At 37.4% G+C, this 19,674-nt stretch overlaps 1 protein-coding gene across 4 annotated transcripts in view; it reads left to right on the top strand.

The window, feature by feature from the left end:
• CACUL1 (CDK2 associated cullin domain 1) overlaps positions 1 to 19,674 on the top strand; it is an 82,317-nt gene that overhangs the window by 40,759 nt on the left and 21,884 nt on the right. For all 4 annotated transcript variants that reach the window (XR_006209430.1, XR_006209428.1, XR_006209429.1 and 1 more), the window contains exons 4-6: positions 8,751 to 8,846; positions 11,079 to 11,181; positions 17,163 to 17,252. Coding sequence is in view for 1 of the 4 variants with exons in the window: in XM_042961129.1 (XP_042817063.1) it covers positions 8,751 to 8,846; positions 11,079 to 11,181; positions 17,163 to 17,252 (289 nt within the window). In the remaining 3 variants the exon portion in view is untranslated. The remainder of the gene's footprint in view (positions 1 to 8,750; positions 8,847 to 11,078; positions 11,182 to 17,162; positions 17,253 to 19,674) is intronic.

Below are 19,674 nucleotides of genomic sequence, written 5' to 3'. Positions count from 1 at the left end.
AAGTCATCCTAGTCCATCTGACTTCTTTAGATATTTTCCTGTATTAAGTAATCCTTGAACCTTTTGTAACTGCCATGTCACCTAGCTTAGTCACTGTTAATGTGGGTAAGCTATAGGAATCAGGGTCACAGAGGCTGGACTTTTAATTCAGTTTACTCTCAAAGACCCAGTGGAAACTTACATAAAGGAACTGGAATGGGGTGCTTGGGTGGTTCATTTGGATGAGGATTCGACTCGATTTCAGCGCAGGTCATGATTTCACGGTTCCTGGGATTGAGCCTCGCATTTGGCTCTGGGCTTCAGCACAGAGCCTACTTGGGATTCTCTTTCTCTCCCTCTCTGTCTGCCCCTCCCCGACTCACTCTCTGTCAAAATAAATAAATAAACTTAAAAAAAAAGGAACTGGAGAATAGGTGTGGACTATCCTTGTGTTGGGGCTCACGGGGATTCTGAACTGTTAGTTCTACGTGGCCTTTAATGATTTGTTACCGTTTCTGTTGTTTTCTTACCAGCCTTTGTGGCTGCCATCACTGATGGAGAAACTGTTCATGTGTCCATTCTTTCCTTAGATGAGCTGGTCACTTTTTACTTTTATTATTTTTAAAACATTTTATTTTTGGGAGGCACCTGGTGGCTCTGTCAGTTAAGCATCTGGCTCTTGATTTTGGCTCAGGTCATGATCTCACCATTCATGGGTTCGAGCCTGTGTCAGGCTCCATGCTGACAGTGGAAACTGCTTGGGATTCTCTTTCTCTCCCTCTCTGTTTCTGTCCCTCCCCTGCGTGCGACCTACATGCTTGCCCTCTCTCAAAATAAATAAACTTTAAAAAATATATATATATATATATATCTGATTTTTTTTTTTTAAGTAATCTCTACCTTCAACGTGGGGCTCAAAGTCACGACCCCAACACCAAGAGTCATTTGCTCTACCAATTGAGCCAGGCAGGCACTACGGAGCTGGTCACTCTTTAGAATTCATTTCACCTAGCTGGACAGTGCAGCTGTAAAATACAGAGACCTCAGATCCCTGATGAGTTTGGAAAACTGATTATGTATTTTAACTAGTTTTTTTGTTATCATGAGGGTGGGACTGATGTTTTCTAGCAGCTTTCTGCATTCTGAGTGGATGTGGAACTTCCATTACATTTTAATAACTTTATAATCACAACAGTGATTTGGCAACAGTCAAGAAGCTGTTACATTTAAAATAAAAATTTAGGTAGAGTTTATCACTAATGTTAAAATGTTAGTGTATCATTTTTTACTAATTTGAGTATAGTTTGCAGCTAAATTGTTCCTGTTGTCATGCAGTAAATGCCTTGTGTTGCATGGGTGATTACTGCTCAACCCTCTCTTGAATCCTCTGGGCTTCCTTCCCATAAAACTGCTTTTCCTTCACAGTGGTCTATGCTTGACTTTTCTAAATATTTAGTGGCTGCTGACCAGCTGTTTAAAGAATCCCCTGAAATTCTCAGTAAAAATACACACTTCTGGAGGGGCACCTGGGTGGCTCAGTCGGTTAAGGGTCCGACTTCAGCTCAGGTCATGATCTTACAGTTTGAGCCCCATGTCAGGCTCTGTGCTCACAGTGCAGAGCCTGGAGCTTGCTTTGAGTCCTGTGTCTCCCTCTCTCTCTGCCCCTTCCCCGCTCATGCTTTGTCTGTCTGTCTTTCTCTCTCTCTCTCAAAATAAATAAATATTTTAAAAATATATATCTATACACTTCTGGAAAGTTTCGGAGTTAGGACTTTGGAGTGTGGCTCAGGAATCTGCATCATTAACAAGCCCTTCGGGTGATGTGGAGAACAACATTCTTTGAGACCCGCTGGCCTGGAGAAGTGCACCACTGTTGCTGAACCTGGTCTCTCTTAAGCAAGGAGTGGTGTCAATCTTGTTTAAATAGAAGACTGTGTTATGGCTGAAGCCACTCAACACATTTGCACCACTGAAGTTCTAGTCTGGGTTAGAGAAGTATCCATGCAGACCGGATAATATAAACAGTAAAGCACAGTTTAAGTGTCTCATGAAGAGGGACAGGTAAAATAGACAATGGTGTGTCCAGATGGTCATTATGTGGTAGAAATGTATTTGACCTAGGAGATGTTGCTGTATAGCTGAGTGATAAAAGCAGATTACAAAATAATGTAATTCCATGTTTGTTAAAACATGCACACACATACAAGAACAGATGGAAATGTTAATGGTAGTTATCTACCAATGTTGGTAGTGGTGGTTTTTCTATAATTGCGTTTTTAATCTTTTAAAATTTTAGTAAACATGTATTACTTCTGTAAAGATACATGTTAGTAGCCTTATGTGTTTTAGACTCTCCTCTCCCATCCTTTCTTCTTCCCTATTTCATTTTAACATGCAAAAGTCATTTCTTTATTTGAAGACAATGTTATTATGAACATAAAAGCACATATTCTTTTTTTTTAGGTTAATTTTTTATTTATTTTGAGAGAGAAGGGGAAAGCGAGAGAATCCCAAGCAGGCTCTGCACTATTAGCACAGAGCTTGATGTGGGGCTTGAACTCATGAACTGTGAGACATGACCTGAGCCGAAATCCTGAGTTGGTTGCCTAACTGACTGCAACACCCAGGTGCCCCAAAGCACATATGCTAAAAAATTTTTTTCATGTTTCATTTTGGTGGGATGGGGTTGGGGGCAGAGGCGGAAGAGGAGGGATATAAATAGGAAATTGTGGAACTTGTTTGTATCTTACATTTGTGTCCATTTTGATAGCCACTAGCCATGTGCATCTCTTCAAATGAAAATGGAATAAAAACTCAGTTCCTTAGTTTCATTACATACATCTCAAGTGCTCAGTAGCCCTACATGGCTAGTGCAGGTATAGGACTTTTCCATCATCGCAGAAAGTCCTGTTGGCAGTACTGACCTCGATCGTAAGTATTTTTAAGTCTATTGTCTAGTAAAATTCTTGAAATAAATCATGGTGCTATAAAATTAATATACATCCCTTTAGAATAACTGACCACACTTTTTTATCTAGCTTTCAAAACTAAAGATAAACTTTTGTTTTCCTTCCCTTCTGTGAAGGCTTGGTATGGTATGTCAAATCCAGCTCTTCCCTCCTTGCTCTAAGAAATATTCTTAATGAATAATATATATATATTATTTATATATTTATATATTATATATAAATAATATATACATTATTATATATGTATAATATATACACATATATATTATATGTATAATATAATACAATATTATTATACATATATATTATATGTATAATATAATATTATATGTATGTGTATGTATATATGTATACATACATACATGTGTGTATATATATAAAATATTAGTGATTCTTAGCAGGTTGGGTCTTCAAAACTAGGTGCTGCCAAAGTTCTTTTGATTCCTATACCATAATCCATAAGACTATCATCTAGTTCTTTTTTCTTAACTTAAAAATATTTTAAAAAGTGCTGTCTATAAAATAACATCTATTTGAAGTTATTAATTGCAACATTGCGGTAACAAAAGATTGAAAACAAGCTGTCAATATGGAGATTAACTAGTACATTCAGATATTGTACTTAGAACAGGTTTCTTAAAGTGTGGTTTGAAACTTACTAGTTTCCCTGAAATCCTTTCAGGGGTCTGCAAAATTGAAACTGTCTCTAGTACTACTAAGATGTTTTTTGCCCTTTTCTGTGTTGATACTTGTTCTGGTAGTGCACAAGCAGTGGTGCAAACTGTTGGCGCCTTTGCACAAATCTTCACTTTCACATGCTGCAGTAGAAAACGAAAGCATTTCACTTAAGAATATGCTAGACGAAGCAGTGAAAATTATTAACTTTATGGTAACTTTGGGTACTTTAAAAAATATCCTGGGGGCGCCTGGGTGGCTCAGTCGGTGAAGCGTCCGACTTCTGGCTGAGGTCATGACCTCGTAGTTCGTGGGTTTGAGCCCCACGTCAGGCTCTGGGCTGATGGCTCGGAGCCTGGAGCCTGTTTCCGATTCTGTGTCTCCCTCTCTCTCTGCCCCTCCCCCGTTCATGCTCTGTCTCTCTCTGTCCCAAAAATAAATAAAAAACGTTGAAAAAAAAAATTAAAAAAAAAAAAAAAGACTCTCCTGATGAGATAGGTGGTGATAGTAACAAATGTAATTTTTTCTTTTTCATGTATAGTGAAACGTGTCAACGTGTGGAAGATCTGCATAACTCAGTCAGTATTTTATAAATGACCACTTTATGATGATATAAAATGTATGTGGTAAAAGATCCATTCATAGTACAAGATAGACCAGTGGGTTTTAATGTAATAGAGTACAAAGAATTCATAATAGTTTCAGCTTTCCTGTTGCAACTAACCTTTAAGAAACTACCACTTGTCAAGTTTCAAAGAAAAATATCCACAATTACCTGAAAAGGATATTAAAAATGCCTTCCTTATCTGCCTACATATCTGTGTGAGGCTAGATTTTCTTCATTTACTTCAACCAAAACAACATACCATGACTGATTCCATACAACAGCAGGTATGAGAATCTAGCAGTTAAGCTAGATTCTGTTAAGCCAGGTGCTAAAGAGGCTTGCAAAAATGTAAAAACATTGTCATTTTTCTTACCTTTTTTGGGAAAATAGTTATTTGCATACAACTAGCTTGTAATCTAAAGTATATACTATAACATTTAAGTGTTAAAATGAAATAACTTTATTACTGTCATTTTGGAATAAATAAGAATACATATTTTTAAAACCAAGGTTTAATTTCTAGTATGGTAATTATTGATAGACACAATCCATATAATACAAGCTTTTTGGAAGCTTTAATAATTTTTAGGAGTGTCAAGTGATTCTGAGACCAAAACGTTTGAGAGCCACTAGAATAAAAGTCTGCAGGATAATGTTGTTAGGAAAGGTACAGATTGTTTTGGTTGTATATTAGCATTTGGGTGGAAAGGGATATAAATGGGATAGTTATTTTCTTGTATGTATGTAAAATTCTTCTGGAAGGATATAAAGGAATTAAGTGTTGGTTGGTCCAGCGAGGAAGGAGTAAAGGTAAACTCTTTACTTCCTTTTGAATGCATTTGAATTTTAAACCAGATGAATGTATTACCCATTTAAAAACAGAAGAGATTGAAACATTCCTACTAGCTGTGTTATGAATTTCAGGGAATCTAGGTCTGTTATGAAAAGTTGGAGCAAGTTTGGAGCATTGGTCATTTTTCTGGCACCTTGCTTTTTCTTGTTTTTCTTTTCTTTTCTTTCTTTTTTTTTTTTTTTTAGAAGAAAAATGAACCTTGCTTATTTTAGGGATAAAAAATTGCATTTAATGTCCAAGCCAAATACATTCATATTGAAATGATGTAAATCAAATAGGTAGCAATTTCCCCAGTGGGGCCCAAGGTATACTGAACTTAAGTTTTAAGGAGGAACAATCTGTTATTTTTTTTAATAGCAGTTATTTCTAGTTCCTAGTAAAGAGATTGGATTTATTTTAGAAGACTGTTATAATTTATAGTCCTGTCATTTAAAAGGTTTTGAATAAGTGCTGCATGAAATGTGGAACTAAAAAAGCTAAGTGAATGTTCTGACATTTGATTTAGTACAAAAAGTGCTTTTTAATACTCATAACCTTTGAGGCTTTGGGAATTCTTGAAAAGAATAACTAAGGAATTCAATTTTATTTATTCTGTCTGCTATTAAGTGTGCCTTTTGATCAGTGTTCATACTTTTAACTTCTGAATAGATAAAGTGTCCTTTTATGAAAAGGGAAAATTATTTTAATGCAAAAACTCTTCAGATTTTCTTTTTCTCATATAATACTTCTAAAATTTATTTCTTTGGATGCTGAAATATCATTTCCAGAGCTCTTTGCAGCAGTTTAGAAAAAGATATTACATGTGATTCTGTCCATTAGTTATAGTTAAAAGTATGCTTATAATGTGGAACCATTTCCCCCAACTTCTTTAGTTAACAAAAGACTGCGTTTCATAATGTTAATAGGTTTTTCTGAAGTATTAGACAAATAGGTGGTTAACTCAGAAAGTTTACTTATCCTCACTAGTTGCATATGCATTTGTAATGTTTGACATTTTTCAAAGCATATTCATATTGTTTTCTTTGATTGTTGGCATATCTTAGAAGTAGCACAGTTAGTATTCTTCCTATTTCATATTTATGGAAATTGAAATTCAGAAAGCTAAATGAATTGCCTAAGATCATACAGTCTTGTCAGATAATAAAAAAGCAGTTTAGATAAAAACAAGGCTAGATTAGATTAGATTTAGATACATTTAGAGACATTTAGATTTAAGGAAGACTGTCCTTGCAAAAATGCATTTATCTCTGCGTGCTGTGTTCCAGGTTCTGTGGTCAGCTGCGGAGGCATAAAGAAAAGACACAGGTCTTGCCCTCCGGGGACTTGAAGTTTAGTGGCAAAGACCAGCTAGTGGGAGAAGTGAAGAAGAGGGATGGTGCCCTGTTGGCGGCCTATATCTCAGACAGTTTTGAGAAAGGGACACAAATCTTGAAGGGTGAATAGAAGTTAGCCAGGGTGAGTCTCATCAGGGCCTAGTGATAGAGACGTTCAGGAAGAGGGGTCAAGGAGGTCTCCAACAGCACACCGACGTTGTTTGGGAACTGTTTGGTAGTGCCTTGTGAGTGCTGTGCCGGGCCGTGTACAAGAGGGAGCAAGATGTGAAAGCAGAGAGGCAGATGGGGTGCCCTGAATTGTTCTAAAGGTTACAGGGTGCCAAACAAGGAGGGTGGATACATGGAAGGACTCAGATTGACCAGGGTTTGAGTCCTAGTTCTTGGGCTTACTGGCTGTGGGGCTGTAGACAAGTGACTCCTTCTGAGCCCTTAGTTGCCTCATACGTAGAATGGAAATAACATTCAATTTGCAGGTAATTAGGAGGAGCAAGAAAAATAAAGGTGAAAAAAGGACCTAGTTTGTGCCAACCCTCTATTCAATAATGAAAGATGAATTAGAAGTAAGGACAGTTCACTACACATACTCTAACGTCTAAGTAGAACTGAAAAAAGTATAAATTAAGTCTTATTTTAAAAATAGTGTTAGAACATTGGGACATTCCTAAAACAGTATAGCTGAAATGGTTTTATAATTTCATTGCTTAAATTTAGCACTTAGGAATCTTTTCAGCATAGCATTTCCTTATACCTTGTTTGAAAGCAAGACCTTCTGTGCAGGTTATGGTTGTCAGGTAGTGAGACTTCGCCGGGTTGGAACCACCTGTTTGCATGGCAGGTTGTGCCATGCCCATCCCCCTAACTCTCTAGCTCTGGAATGAATTCGTAGCTGGGAGACCTGGGTCTATCCTATTTACTCTCTAATTTTAGACAAATGACTTGCCCATTTGTGCGTTTCTTCAATATTAAAATGGCACCTAATTAATTTACCTTTAGAGAATAAAATGCAACGGTAGATGGATGTACTTTCATAAAACACAGTGCCTTAGTCTGCTTCGGCTGCCATAACAAAATACCGCAGACTCTGGTTGGTTTAAACAACAGAAATTTATTTCTCACTGTTCTCGAGGCTGGGGAGTCCAAGATTAATGTAGCCTCTGATTTGGTTTCTGATGAGAGCTCTTTTTCTGGCTTGTAGACAGCTATGGGCTTGCTGGGTGCTCACATGGCCTTTCCTCTGAGTGTGTTGGGGGATAGATAGGTGGAGGAGGGAGATAGAAAGAGAGAGGGAGGAAGGTTGAGCCCCCTGGTATCTTTTTCTCATGACACTAATCCTAAAGGATCAGGGCTCCACTCTTATGACCTCATTTAGCCTTAATTGCTTCCTTTTTCCAAATATAGGCACAGTTCAGGCTTCAACGTAGGAATTTGGGGAGGGGGACACATAATTCAGTCCATAACCTGCAGTAAAATTGGAAGTTTTTCTTTCGATGGCTTTATGACCTGGTATTTTGGTAACAATGAGTTAAAAGCCAGGCATGTATTATGTTTATTTTGTTGCTCTCCAGAGCTGCAGATGTATATGAACCATTTAAGTCTCTGCTTTCTAACTAATTGGTTAGCTATAGAAGTGGTATAGAACTCGGAATATTACTGTGCCTAAGGTAATTATAAAAATTCAGCAAACTTTTTTTTTTTTTTTTAATTTTATTTATTTATTTTGAGAGAGAGGGGGCAGAGAGAGAATCCCAAGCAGGCTCTGCATTGTCAGCATGGATCCTGATGTAGGGCTCCAGCTCACCAAGTGTGAGATCATGATCTGAGCTGAAACCAAGAGAGTTGGACGTTTAACCAGCTGAGCCACCCAAGCGCCCCCAACAGCCGTTCTCATAGTGTATTAAGTCTGTACCATTTCCTTGAGTTGTTTTTTTTTTTTTTTTTTTTTTTTTTTCTTATTCTAGGTCCAAATACAGCCTGGTTCTTATCAGAAATGTACACATAGTTTAGTGATAATTTTAAAAATCATTTATCTTAATAAATACAACTTGTGAATTCAACTTTTTACTCATTAACCGAGCAAGCCTTTTAGCTAGCATGGTAAAGTTACACAGTTTTTAAAGACGGCAAAACCAAACTTCAGTTTTGCGTAGCAGATTTTGAAACAGAGATAGAAGTCTAAACTAAATTTCAGGATATACACCTTCTCCTTTTTTTTATTGGGAATTTCAATATGAATTTTGACTTGGACTTCTGAGTGTATTTGCATTTTAGATCTGCATTGGAAAGTCTTTATACTTGGTTTCGCATAATGATCACATTTATGTTCTTTCTCACAGGCCAGCCCTCCAGATCTCTATATTGAAAGATTTAATATAGCCCTTGGACAATATATGGGAGCATTGCAGAGCATTGTGCCTCTTTTCATATATATGGTAAGTTAGAGCTGTTTTCCCTTTCCAAAGTATCTCAGTTTATTGGCCTAAGTACAGATAGATGCAGAATTAAGCATGTTCTCTTTCTCTTTTACTACGTATTATGTTAGAAATGGAAATTAATCTACCTCAGTAATGTTTGATTGTGTTGACATAGACTCGTTTACCCTTTTACTGTTTAAAAACTCCATAAATAACACTGCTGAATAGACAATTAGGCATTAATAATCAGCAGTCACTGTGTTAGCATTTATTTTATTTCTGCCATATGGAAGATCCTGTGCTTAGGAAATAAAGATATAGAAGAAAGATTTCTTGTCCTCGGAAAGTAGAGAGTTAAGCAATATATTTAAAAACATGATGTGTGATAATGTCAAGGAAGTCACCCCATAAAAAAAGTAGAATAATAAAATTTTCTTCCATTATGATGTCTTTCATTTGGAGAATTATGCCATAAGTATAGTTTGTAGTCTGTTGACTTTGTTGATTTGCCTCCTTCTCTCTCCTAAATATATAAAGCCATAGAAATTTTTTTTTTTTAATCTTTATTTATTTTAGAGAGAGAGAGTGTGCAAGTGGGGAAGGGGCAGAGAGAGAGAAGGAGACACAGAATCTGAAGCAGGCTCCAGGCTCTTAGCTGTCAGCACAGAGCCCGATAGGGGGTTGGAACCCACGAACCGTGAGATCGTGACCTGAGCCGAAGTCGGACAGTCAAACCGGCTAAGCCACCCAGGTGCCCAAGCCATAGAACCCTGATGTTGGTGTTCTTACTGAAGGCAGGGGCCCTTAACCATTTTTGCAATTCCTCTTTGTTTTTTAGATTAGGAAATGGGATGTTTGGGTTGATCTGTATTCTGTAGCATAAAGATTGCTATCTGTGAAATACTAATCTCCAAAATGATTTATTCTCCATAAAATATACCTTGCTGAAAAAACAAAACAGAACATTGGGAGAAATCTGTATTATCAGCAGGGGACTATTATTTAAATAACTTGTGGGAGATACTTAACAGTAGAAAAGTAAGCAGTTGAAGGTAATAACATGTATGTACATTTAGAGAGAAATCTCCAGATACATTAGGTAAAAAAAAGCAACATGCAAAGCAGTATGTAATATTTCTTTATAGCAAGTGTTTTCTCTTTATTATGGAAAATAAAGCATATTCATATATATGCAAGCAGCATTTTAGAAAGAATATACAAAAGTTTCCGCAGTAGAATGGGGCCTTTGGGAATGCGACAGAGGGTCTGTTGGGCGAGACTTATTTTTGTTGCATGGTTTTATTTTGTCACCATGTGCGTATTATGATTTTTATAATCTTCTGTCTAAGAATTAAAAGAATCAGAGAGCAACTTGCTAATGTTCTTTCTTGTATTTCCCACACCTGTCCATGGAGTTGACATTTAAGTATGAACAAGTTCAATCTTGTTTGACTTGCCAGTCTTTCTCATCAGGATGCTTTTGGCTACAAAAAACAGAACACCTGATTCAAAGTGATTTAAGCAAATTAGGAAAAGTATTAATCCCTTGGAATAAAACTCTGCAAATAAGGCTGTCTCTAGGGTTGGTTGAATCCGTGGTTCAGTAGTGTTACCAAGGATTCAGGTTCTTTTTTGTCTCTTGGCTGTACACAGCATGTTTCATCTTATTCTCACGGTCGTAAAGTGACTATAAGATGCTTGGCACCAAAGCCTAGGTTTCCCTCAGTCTGATTGTTCTATGTTGGGTCATGTGTCTGCCTTTGAATCAAAAACCATTCCTAAGAAATGCCACAGGCCGAATAACTTAGACTAATGATTACAATGGATTGTATGTTGGGGAGTCAACCAGTGTCTGCTCAGCCTAGATCGTTGGTAAAGGGGGTGCCTTTCCCTAGTGTTTCCTGTTGTTGCCTTTCAATGATGGAGTGTTTCTAAAGGGCATGTTATGTGCCTCTCCCGCAGGGTGGTCCATGTGTCTCTATATCTGTTTAGTTAATGTTGAGTATCTTCCCGTGTTCTTTTGGAGTGTGTGTGTGGTTCATAGCATTTTATCTTTATGTACTTTAACCCCTTGCCAGAAAGACATATAACTAATAGTAGCAGGGCTTTTGTTTTTTGATATTGGGGTTTAATATTTTAATTGATGCCCTTATAAATTGTTTCCTAAAATAATTTATTTTTTAGTGCTTCAGTTCATTAGATCATTTCCCCCTAATCGATACACTAAGCATAATGTATTTTATCTTTCAGAATAAGTTTTACATCGAAACCAAGCTTAACAGAGACCTAAAAGATGACCTTATAAAGCTGTTTACGGAACATGTTGCAGAAAAGCACATTTACAGCCTAATGCGTAAGTATTTTCAACTTATAGGGATGAGCTAACACTAACAAGATTTTTTTGTTTTTGTTTTTAAGCTTCTTTATTTTGAGAGAGAGTGAGAGCATGAGCAAGGGAGGAGCGTAGCGAGAGGGGAAAGAGAATCCCAGGCAGGCTGTGTGCTGTTGGTGCAAAGCCCAACGCAGGGCTCGACCTCATGAACTGACCTCACAAACTGTGAGATCACCATCCGAGCTGAAATCAAGAGTCGTACTCCTAACCGACTGAGCCACCTAGGCACCCCAGTGATCTTTTTGATTTTTGATTAGAGAGCATCGGTATATAAAGCCCAGTGTTGACATCTTCTGAATCATAGCAAGAAGTGTTGGAAGTTCAGTTCTGTAGAGAGAGACCCAAAGGAATCGAAAATGTGATTTGAAGCCCCCTGGAGAGCTGGGGGCACTTAGCCAGGTTATTGGGCAGTGAGTGCCTTTATTATCTGGCCTGACACTTCCTCTTCCCCCGCATCCCTCCACCAACAATGGGGGAAGTTAACCCCTAACTTTGTTACTGGTAATTCTAGAAGGAGCATAATACTGTATCTTTGAAATGGAAGCACAGAATCCTCTCTGATTTTTTTACCCTTTGATATAAAAATCTCTTCTCAAAAAAAAAAAAAAAATCTCTAGTCTGGCTCTGTCACTTATTAACTATATGTTAGGCAAGCTTCTCAGCCTCTGGTCCTGAGTTTTTCTTCTATTAGTTGGGACTTGTAAAATGTTTACTGTAATGGCAACATAGTTAGCAAGTAAGCAGATCAAAGTGCCAAGTTCAGTTAGTTTTTCTCTCCCCCTATTCCCTGGCCCCCTGCCCCATCCCAGTAGGTGGCATCTTATCCTACCTTTCCTGAAAGAGTATACCTCTCTACGTGGAGTTTAGGAAGTCCCTACAACCTAATGTCTCAGCATCTTTTAAAAGCTCCTATTTTATGCAGTATATTATTGAAGTCGTTTTTTAGAATTTGGCAGATATTTGGATTTGTAGTATGGATTTTTTGCTTTCCTAATAGTCATAAATAGTCTGTACCACAGCAAACTTTTATTAGTATTTACAGAAGAATTATTCTAAGCTTGACCATAAACTCTTTCTAATTTTTGAGTTTAAATTAAGAGAAGGAACTGTTAAACATTGGGCTGGTTTATTTTAGAAAAGCAGAGTTTTCAAATAATATGCTAGATGAAGATAATATTTGTTTCATTATTTTTTTTTTATTTTTTTTTTTTTTAAAAATTTTTTTTTCAACGTTTTTTATTTATTTTTGGGACAGAGAGAGACAGAGCATGAACGGGGGAGGGGCAGAGAGAGAGGGAGACACAGAATCGGAAACAGGCTCCAGGCTCCGAGCCATCAGCCCAGAGCCTGACGCGGGGCTCGAACTCCCGGACCGCGAGATCGTGACCTGGCTGAAGTCGGACGCTTAACCGACTGCGCCACCCAGGCGCCCCTTGTTTCATTATTATGTTCCCAACAGATTCTAGAATCAGAATAGAGACTGATACCTTGGGAGTACGACTTTTGAAAAAACTGGACATATGTTTATAAACATCTTTAAACGTAATCTCATGAGATATTGCAGCTGTTATAACCACTTAAATATTATCTCTGATGTTGACATTGTCTTTGCCTTCATTGTAAATTAGAACAGAGTATTTTGAAGTCTTTCCTTTTAAAATTCTTTGAGAAACGCTGCCATTTGGTAGAAAAGCTTATTTAATCAAATACTTTGTGAGTATGTTTTTATATTTGTCATTAATTTGGAAATCAATTTTATTAGGCAAAAACAAAGAAAATATTCAAAGAGAATATAGTATTCCAGATCTGGTGAGACAACTCTGTCTTCAATCCATGTAAGCCTTCCATAAATTCATGATATTTTATAAGATCAGACCACATAAAGACATAAAATCCGGAAAAAAATGAATTTTTTTTTTTTCCTTTTAAACCTTCAATTAATTTGTACTTTATTTTTAAAAAAAAAGTAATTATCATCTTGTTTATTATATAATCTGATTTTCAACCAAAATTATATTTAAAGGTAGACAGGCTTTTCTTTTCCAAGTAAACTGTAAAGTTCCTTAAGCTTTTGTGAACTGGATAAACCTGAGCTTATCAGTTATCTGTTGAGCAGTTACCAGGCATTGTGCTTAGAGTAAGGGATTCACGCAGTGATCACTGGCCTAGTTTGGGCTCTGTAACAACAAGAGACACTCTACGTGTTTAATAATGTTATGTTTTAAAAAAAAGATTTTTTAAAAATAAACACACACATATAGTGCTTACTATGTAGTAGGACCTATTCTAGGTACTTTAGGACAGTCATTACCTCCATTTTACAGATGGAGAAAATGAGGCATAGAAAGGCTAATATTAATTAAATCAGAAAAACACAGCTATTAAGAATTGATTTCTTGGCCCTAGTTGACATTTTCCTATACTTATCCCCTCCAGCAAAAATAGCTACACTCAATGTGTATAATTTTCTGAATTCTGATCAGTAATTTCCTTTTTGTGGCTTTAGATACATTTGAAAATGCTAGTGTTTATTATTACCGTGTAACATATCACCTCAAAACATAATCTTTTATAAAATCTCTTATTTTGCTCACATCTGCAATTTGGGCAGGGCTTTGCGGGGCACTTTATCTCTTTTGTACTCAGCATCGGCTGATGCGACTCACCCAGGGGTCGGGGACTTCGAAGATGGGTCACTCATATGACTGGCAAGTTGTGGTGGCTGTAGTTTTCTCTCTTGTGTTTCCTCTAAGAGTGAGTGTCCCAAGATCTAGGAAATGGAAACTGCCAGTTTCTGAAGTCCTGGGCCTAGAAACTGGCACAGTGTCACTTTTGCTGTCTTCTGTTGAGCAGGCAGTTATAGAACCCAGATTCCAGGGGACTGGACAGGGACACCTCTCAGTGGGAGGCCTGTTGAAACAATTTAGGGGCCATGTTTTACAGCAGAGCAAAATGAACACCCTCTCTGCTAATGAATAATTGGTATTCGAATGCCCTGGTTTTTAAAAATTGGTGTATTATTTTTTAAAAGCAGGCTTTTTTTTTTTTTTTTTAAGTTTATTTTGAGAGAGAGAGACAGACAGACAGACAGAGATAGGAGGGGTTGAGAGAGAGGGAGAGAGAGAATCCCAAGCAGGCCTGTCTGCCCTGCCAGTGTGGAGCCGGATATAGACTCACACCCACAAACCACGAGATCATGACCTGAGCTGAACCAGGTGTCCCTTTAATGCCCTAATGACCACTGAGGTGTCCCTTTAATGCCCTATTTTAACAATTGTTCCATGAATGAAGATAGTGACTTCTCATTGCAAATAAAGGTAGTTTTTTTTTTAAGTTTTATTATTTTTTTTAATGTCTATTTATTTTTGAGAGAGAGAACATGAGCCGGGGAGGAACAGAGAGAGAGAGAGGGAGACACAGAATCTGAGGCAGGCTCCAAGCTCTGAGCTGTCAGCACAGAGCCCGATGTGGGGCTTGAACTTGTGAAGCACGAGATCATGACCTGAGCTGAAGTTGGACACTCAAGTGACTGAGCCACCTGGGCACCCCAAGAAATATTTTTAATTTCAGTTTTGATTTTAAGAATTACTTCTCATATTAAAAGAGGAGAGAAGCCCTGGGGTCAGCTTGTAGCTCTGAGGAATAATTGGATGAGTGGAGGAGCTTTGTTCTGGTTCCAGGTCAGCTGTTAAGCTGTGTGACTCTCAGGATGGCACTTAATCTCTCTGGACTTTAATATCATAGACTGTAAAGAAAGAGGTGAGAGCATTAGAAGTTCACTAAAGTCCAATTCTAGTTTCCATCAGTGGGATTGTTGGAGAATCCTTGTTTTGTCTTTTTAACTATATAATTTGGGGGGGGGGGACTGTTAACTAAGGGTTTAGTTAACAGTGGCTTTAGTACTAGTTAGTACTTTATTAGTACCTGTTACATGTAAGATCTGTATTTCAACGGTGGCATGGTGAATTAGAATGCAAATTTAGAGTGAAACATAGGTTCTCAGCCCTCTTCTGCTGCCTGCTAGCTCTGTGACTTTGGATGCATTTTTCATTGTGTTTTATATTGTTTTGTTTTTAGCCTCTGTTTCCCTATCTGTTAAAAAAAAAAAAGATGATAATTAAGCTTGTGAGAAAGTAAATTTTAAGTAAAGTTTATGAGAAACCTGTAAAGTACCTAGCACCTGTTAAATACTCAAGAAATATTTTCTTCCCAGTCTCAAGCTGCTGCCTCCCCAGATTCTCTTCCTTTTTCTTAAAAGAGGAGATCAACTACAAGTCTTCTAAACACTGATCTCCTAAAAATAATTTAGGTGGAGAGGATTTTAGTGAACTGTTAACACCTTCTCAACTTTGTAATTGTTTGTTATCGAATATAATTCTTTTCATTTAATTCACCCCAAATTAATTTTTATATATTTTATGTATAATTTAATTTGTGAATGTATCATTTCTTCATTTGTAAATGTATATATTCGATTACATAATTAACATGTGACTGAACATGAAGATTTAGTGGGATCAAGATTTACGAAGGCCAAAATGATTGGTCAAAAGGTAGGAAAATGATTTGAGATAGAGTCTGCATGTGGGACATACGTTGAAATTAGAGATAACCTTGAGTTGAAGAGACTCCTAGGGTCTAAAATTTAGAATTGCAATTTTTAGGGGCACCTGGGTGATCAGTCGGTTAAGCATCCAGCTTTGGCTCAGGTCATGATCTCACAGTTCGTGTGTTCGAGCCCTGTATCGAGTTCTCTGCTGTCACCGCAGAGCCCGCTTCAGGTCCTATGTCTTTGTCTCTCTCTGCCCCTCCCTGCTCGAGCTCTCCCTCTCTCTCAAATATAAATCATTATTAAAAAAATAAAAATAAAAATAAATAATAAAAAAAAATTGCATTCTAAAACATTTTCTGCAGTGCTTTTGTCATCCTTAAAATGTATCTGTGCCATTCAGAGTTAGCAGCTCTCTCCTGACGATAGAAGCAGAAGGATCACCTTGAACAGTATACCTCTTACTGTCATCACATAAGTTCGGATGTAACTCGCATTGCATGTTTGAAAACTATAAAATCATTGGTGGCCAAGTGAGGTGGTGTTTTCATTTTTGAAAAGGCATAGCTTATATATGACTTTACAAGCTTGGCTTAGAGTAAAATTATGCCAAGTTTTATGGGTTTGGGGGTAGTAAATTGTAGGTCTCTGAGAGATAAATTAAAAATTCTGAGTCAGTGGTGTCTGTTGTATCTACGAAATGATGGAATATGTTGATATCTGTTAATGATGTTATTTGGAGGAATTATTTCTATTTATTTAAAAATGTTTTAATAAAATTTTCATTGGAGAAGATAACCTAAAAGAAAACTGACTCCCTTGTCACTGTCGGTCGGAGTCCTGTGGTTGTGAGAGTGAGGAAAGTGAGGATGAGCCAGACAGTGTCTTGTCTTTACTTTTAGTAAGAAAAAAGTACATGTGGTTGTAGCATTTGGAAAAGTGACTTTCTGACTGATTGCATTTCCTAAAATTACGAATGAAGTATCCAGGAGCCTCAAATACGGCGATTTGGGGAAAGAGAAATGATTCAAGGGGGTTAGAGACCATTTTATTTTCCAAATGTAAACCTCCTGACTCATGAACTTAGTGGGAGGTACTCTCAGCTCACTTGCTAAGTACCGTGAATACTGTTGCTTTTGGAAAGCTTATTATCAGAACCTCCATGAATTGAATAATCTCCCTTAGTGTTTTAACAGACCTGCACGTGTTTACTTATTAGATTGAGCTCTAGTGCATTGGATTTTTAAAACTCTTTGGAGTATAAACTTGGTTTGTCTTCTGAGGCTGTTCTTTTCTTGTGCTCGTTTGCGCTTTAGTCTTTGGGAAAAATAGTAACAGAAACCTTGACAATAAGTGTTCTATCATTTTTATAACCCATTTTCTCTTCTTTCAGCTTTACTCTTAGAAGCCCAGTCAACACCATTTCAGGTCACACCTTCAACTATGGCAAATATTGTGAAAGGCCTATACACTCTCAGACCAGGTAAGTAGTGGTCATTTCTTTTGGGGTTGGGCTTGTTTATCTGTTTATGGTAGCTCCAGCTTATCCAAGAGGACAGTGTTTGTCTATCTGTTTCTTGAGGCTTAATGGTATTTGGATTTGTTATAGCAAAAAAAAACCCCAAAAAACATTGAGTAGATACTACACTCATCATTATGAAATGTAAACTCAGGACTCGCTTGAAATTCTTTCCACACTAGTGAAAACCAACTCGGTTAGGAAATACAAGGAATGGATTTGTAGCAGACGTTTTGGATGAAATTGAATCTCATATCCAGTATTAATCTCTTTTTTGTTATGGAGTTTCTCCTTTGCTTGTACCCCACACTGCAAGTATATGTAGACATACATACCCACAACTTCATGTTCTCAGGCCTATTTTATAAATTGCAAGGAATCTAGAAGTGTTGTTAAATGTACAGTCATTTCATAAGTATATTGTGAGGAGAGAGAGAGTCAGAATAGCAGAACCAAAAATCAGAGATCACTGCATTCAAAGGCCTGGCTTGTAAATTGTCTTAATGTATCTATCTTAGAATTAAAGAAAAAAAAAACAAACCATTATGAGGGGCGCCTGGTTGACTCAGTCGGTTGAGCGTCCGACTTCGGCTCAGTCATGATCTCCCGGTTTGTGGGTTCAAGCCCTGCGTCAGGCTCTGTGCGGACAGCTCAGAGCCTGGAGCCTGCCTCAGATTGTGTCTCTCCCCCTCTCTCTGCCCCTCCCATGCTTATGCCCTGTCTTTCTCTGTCTCTCAATAATAAATAAATGTAAAAAAAAAAAAATTAAAAAAAAATTATGAATATAAAGGAACCCCAAGATGTTTTTGTATTTATCTTCCTATTTATAAGCCAGAACCTCAATCTTGTCATACGGTTGTCCAGCGAATTACAAAATGCCTATAGTAAGAGAGATTGCAAAAGCTCTCAGGGTAGGGGCACCTGGGTGGCTCAGTCAGTTAAGTGTTCAACTTCGGCTCAGGTCATGATCTTGCTGTTTGTGGGTTTGAGACCCATGTTGGGCTCTGTGCTGACAACCTAGAGCCTGGAGCCTGCTTCGGATTCTGTCCCGTCCCCCCCACCCCCCACCCCTCCCCTGCTCTCGCTCTTTCTCTCTCTCTCTCAAAAATAAATAAATGTTAAAACAAACAAAAAAAAAAAAGATCTCAGGGTAGAACATTGTTCTACAATCTAGAAACCTTAAGGGATGCTTTTTTGACAGTGCTTTTTTTGGAATTCTTTATGTCATTTAAGGATTAAATGAAATAAAACATGATCTAAAGAGCTTAACATGGTACCTGATAATAAGCATGGCTGATATTAGCTGTTTTGATTACTATCCAGTTGGGTCCAGTGGTTATTTTATTTTCATTAATTGACAGCTTGATTGTTTGCTTAATTAATTTGAAAGACATGTGAGAATTTAGCTTGCTGAAATGGAAACCAATTAAAAACTGTGGTACCAGTAGTAGACTGTGATGTCACAAATACCTTCTTTCCCAGGTTACTTTGTAAATGATTAGTGTCTGCTAGAATATTCAGATGTAATGTTACTTAAATTTGGATCAGGCCTTGCTCTACTCTTGATAACTGTAAACAAGTTATTCTTATAAAGTAATTAATTACTTACGTAAAGTAGCAAAAATATTTTATTACATATGTCCAGTAAACTGATGTTTTCTAGTTTCTCAGAATTTTGTATTCATTTTATTAAATGATGAAAATGGCTCATGAAGTTTTCTTTTAGTGCTATAGGTTATGAATGGGTTTTTTTTTTTTTCTTTAATTTTGGAAGGCATCCAAATGCGGTATGACAAATTTCTAAATTCTGCCTCCCAAGTAGGCAGCTTTATCAGCTCTGGCTTTTATCATCTATAGCAAAATTGCATAATAAAACTAATCACTAAGGGTAGGAAAACTTACAGATATGTATTTATCCAAATGCTGTTTTACCCATGTTCGAGCTCTTATAATAGGATTCATACTACTTGTGAGGAGAATTTTGTATTTGAGAGTTGTCCTTTTGAAAAGGCGAATTTTGGGGCACCTGGGTGGCGCAGTCGGTTAAGTGTCCGACTTCAGCCAGGTCACGATCTCGCGGTCCGTGAGTTCGAGCCCCGCGTCAGGCTCTGGGCTGATGGCTCGGAGCCTGGAGCCTGTTTCCGATTCTGTGTCTCCCTCTCTCTCTGCCCCTCCCCCGTTCATGCTCTGTCTCTCTCTGTCCCAAAAATAAATAAAAAACGTTGAAAAAAAAAATTAAAAAAAAAAAAAAAAAAAAGAAAAGGCGAATTTTATCACAGACTAACCGTTTGCTGCCCTAGGCATTTTCTGAGATACTATTAAACATATTTTGACATTTACCTGTCTTGCCAGTGCCTGTTGTGCTCCTGGTTTGTTAAAGTAGTTT

The sequence above is a fragment of the Panthera tigris genome, chromosome D2 (assembly GCF_018350195.1).
Source record: "Panthera tigris isolate Pti1 chromosome D2, P.tigris_Pti1_mat1.1, whole genome shotgun sequence".
NCBI classification, from domain to species: Eukaryota; Metazoa; Chordata; class Mammalia; order Carnivora; family Felidae; genus Panthera; species Panthera tigris.
The sequence above is the reverse complement of the archived record's forward strand: the minus strand, read 5'-3'. Positions and strand labels throughout refer to the sequence as shown.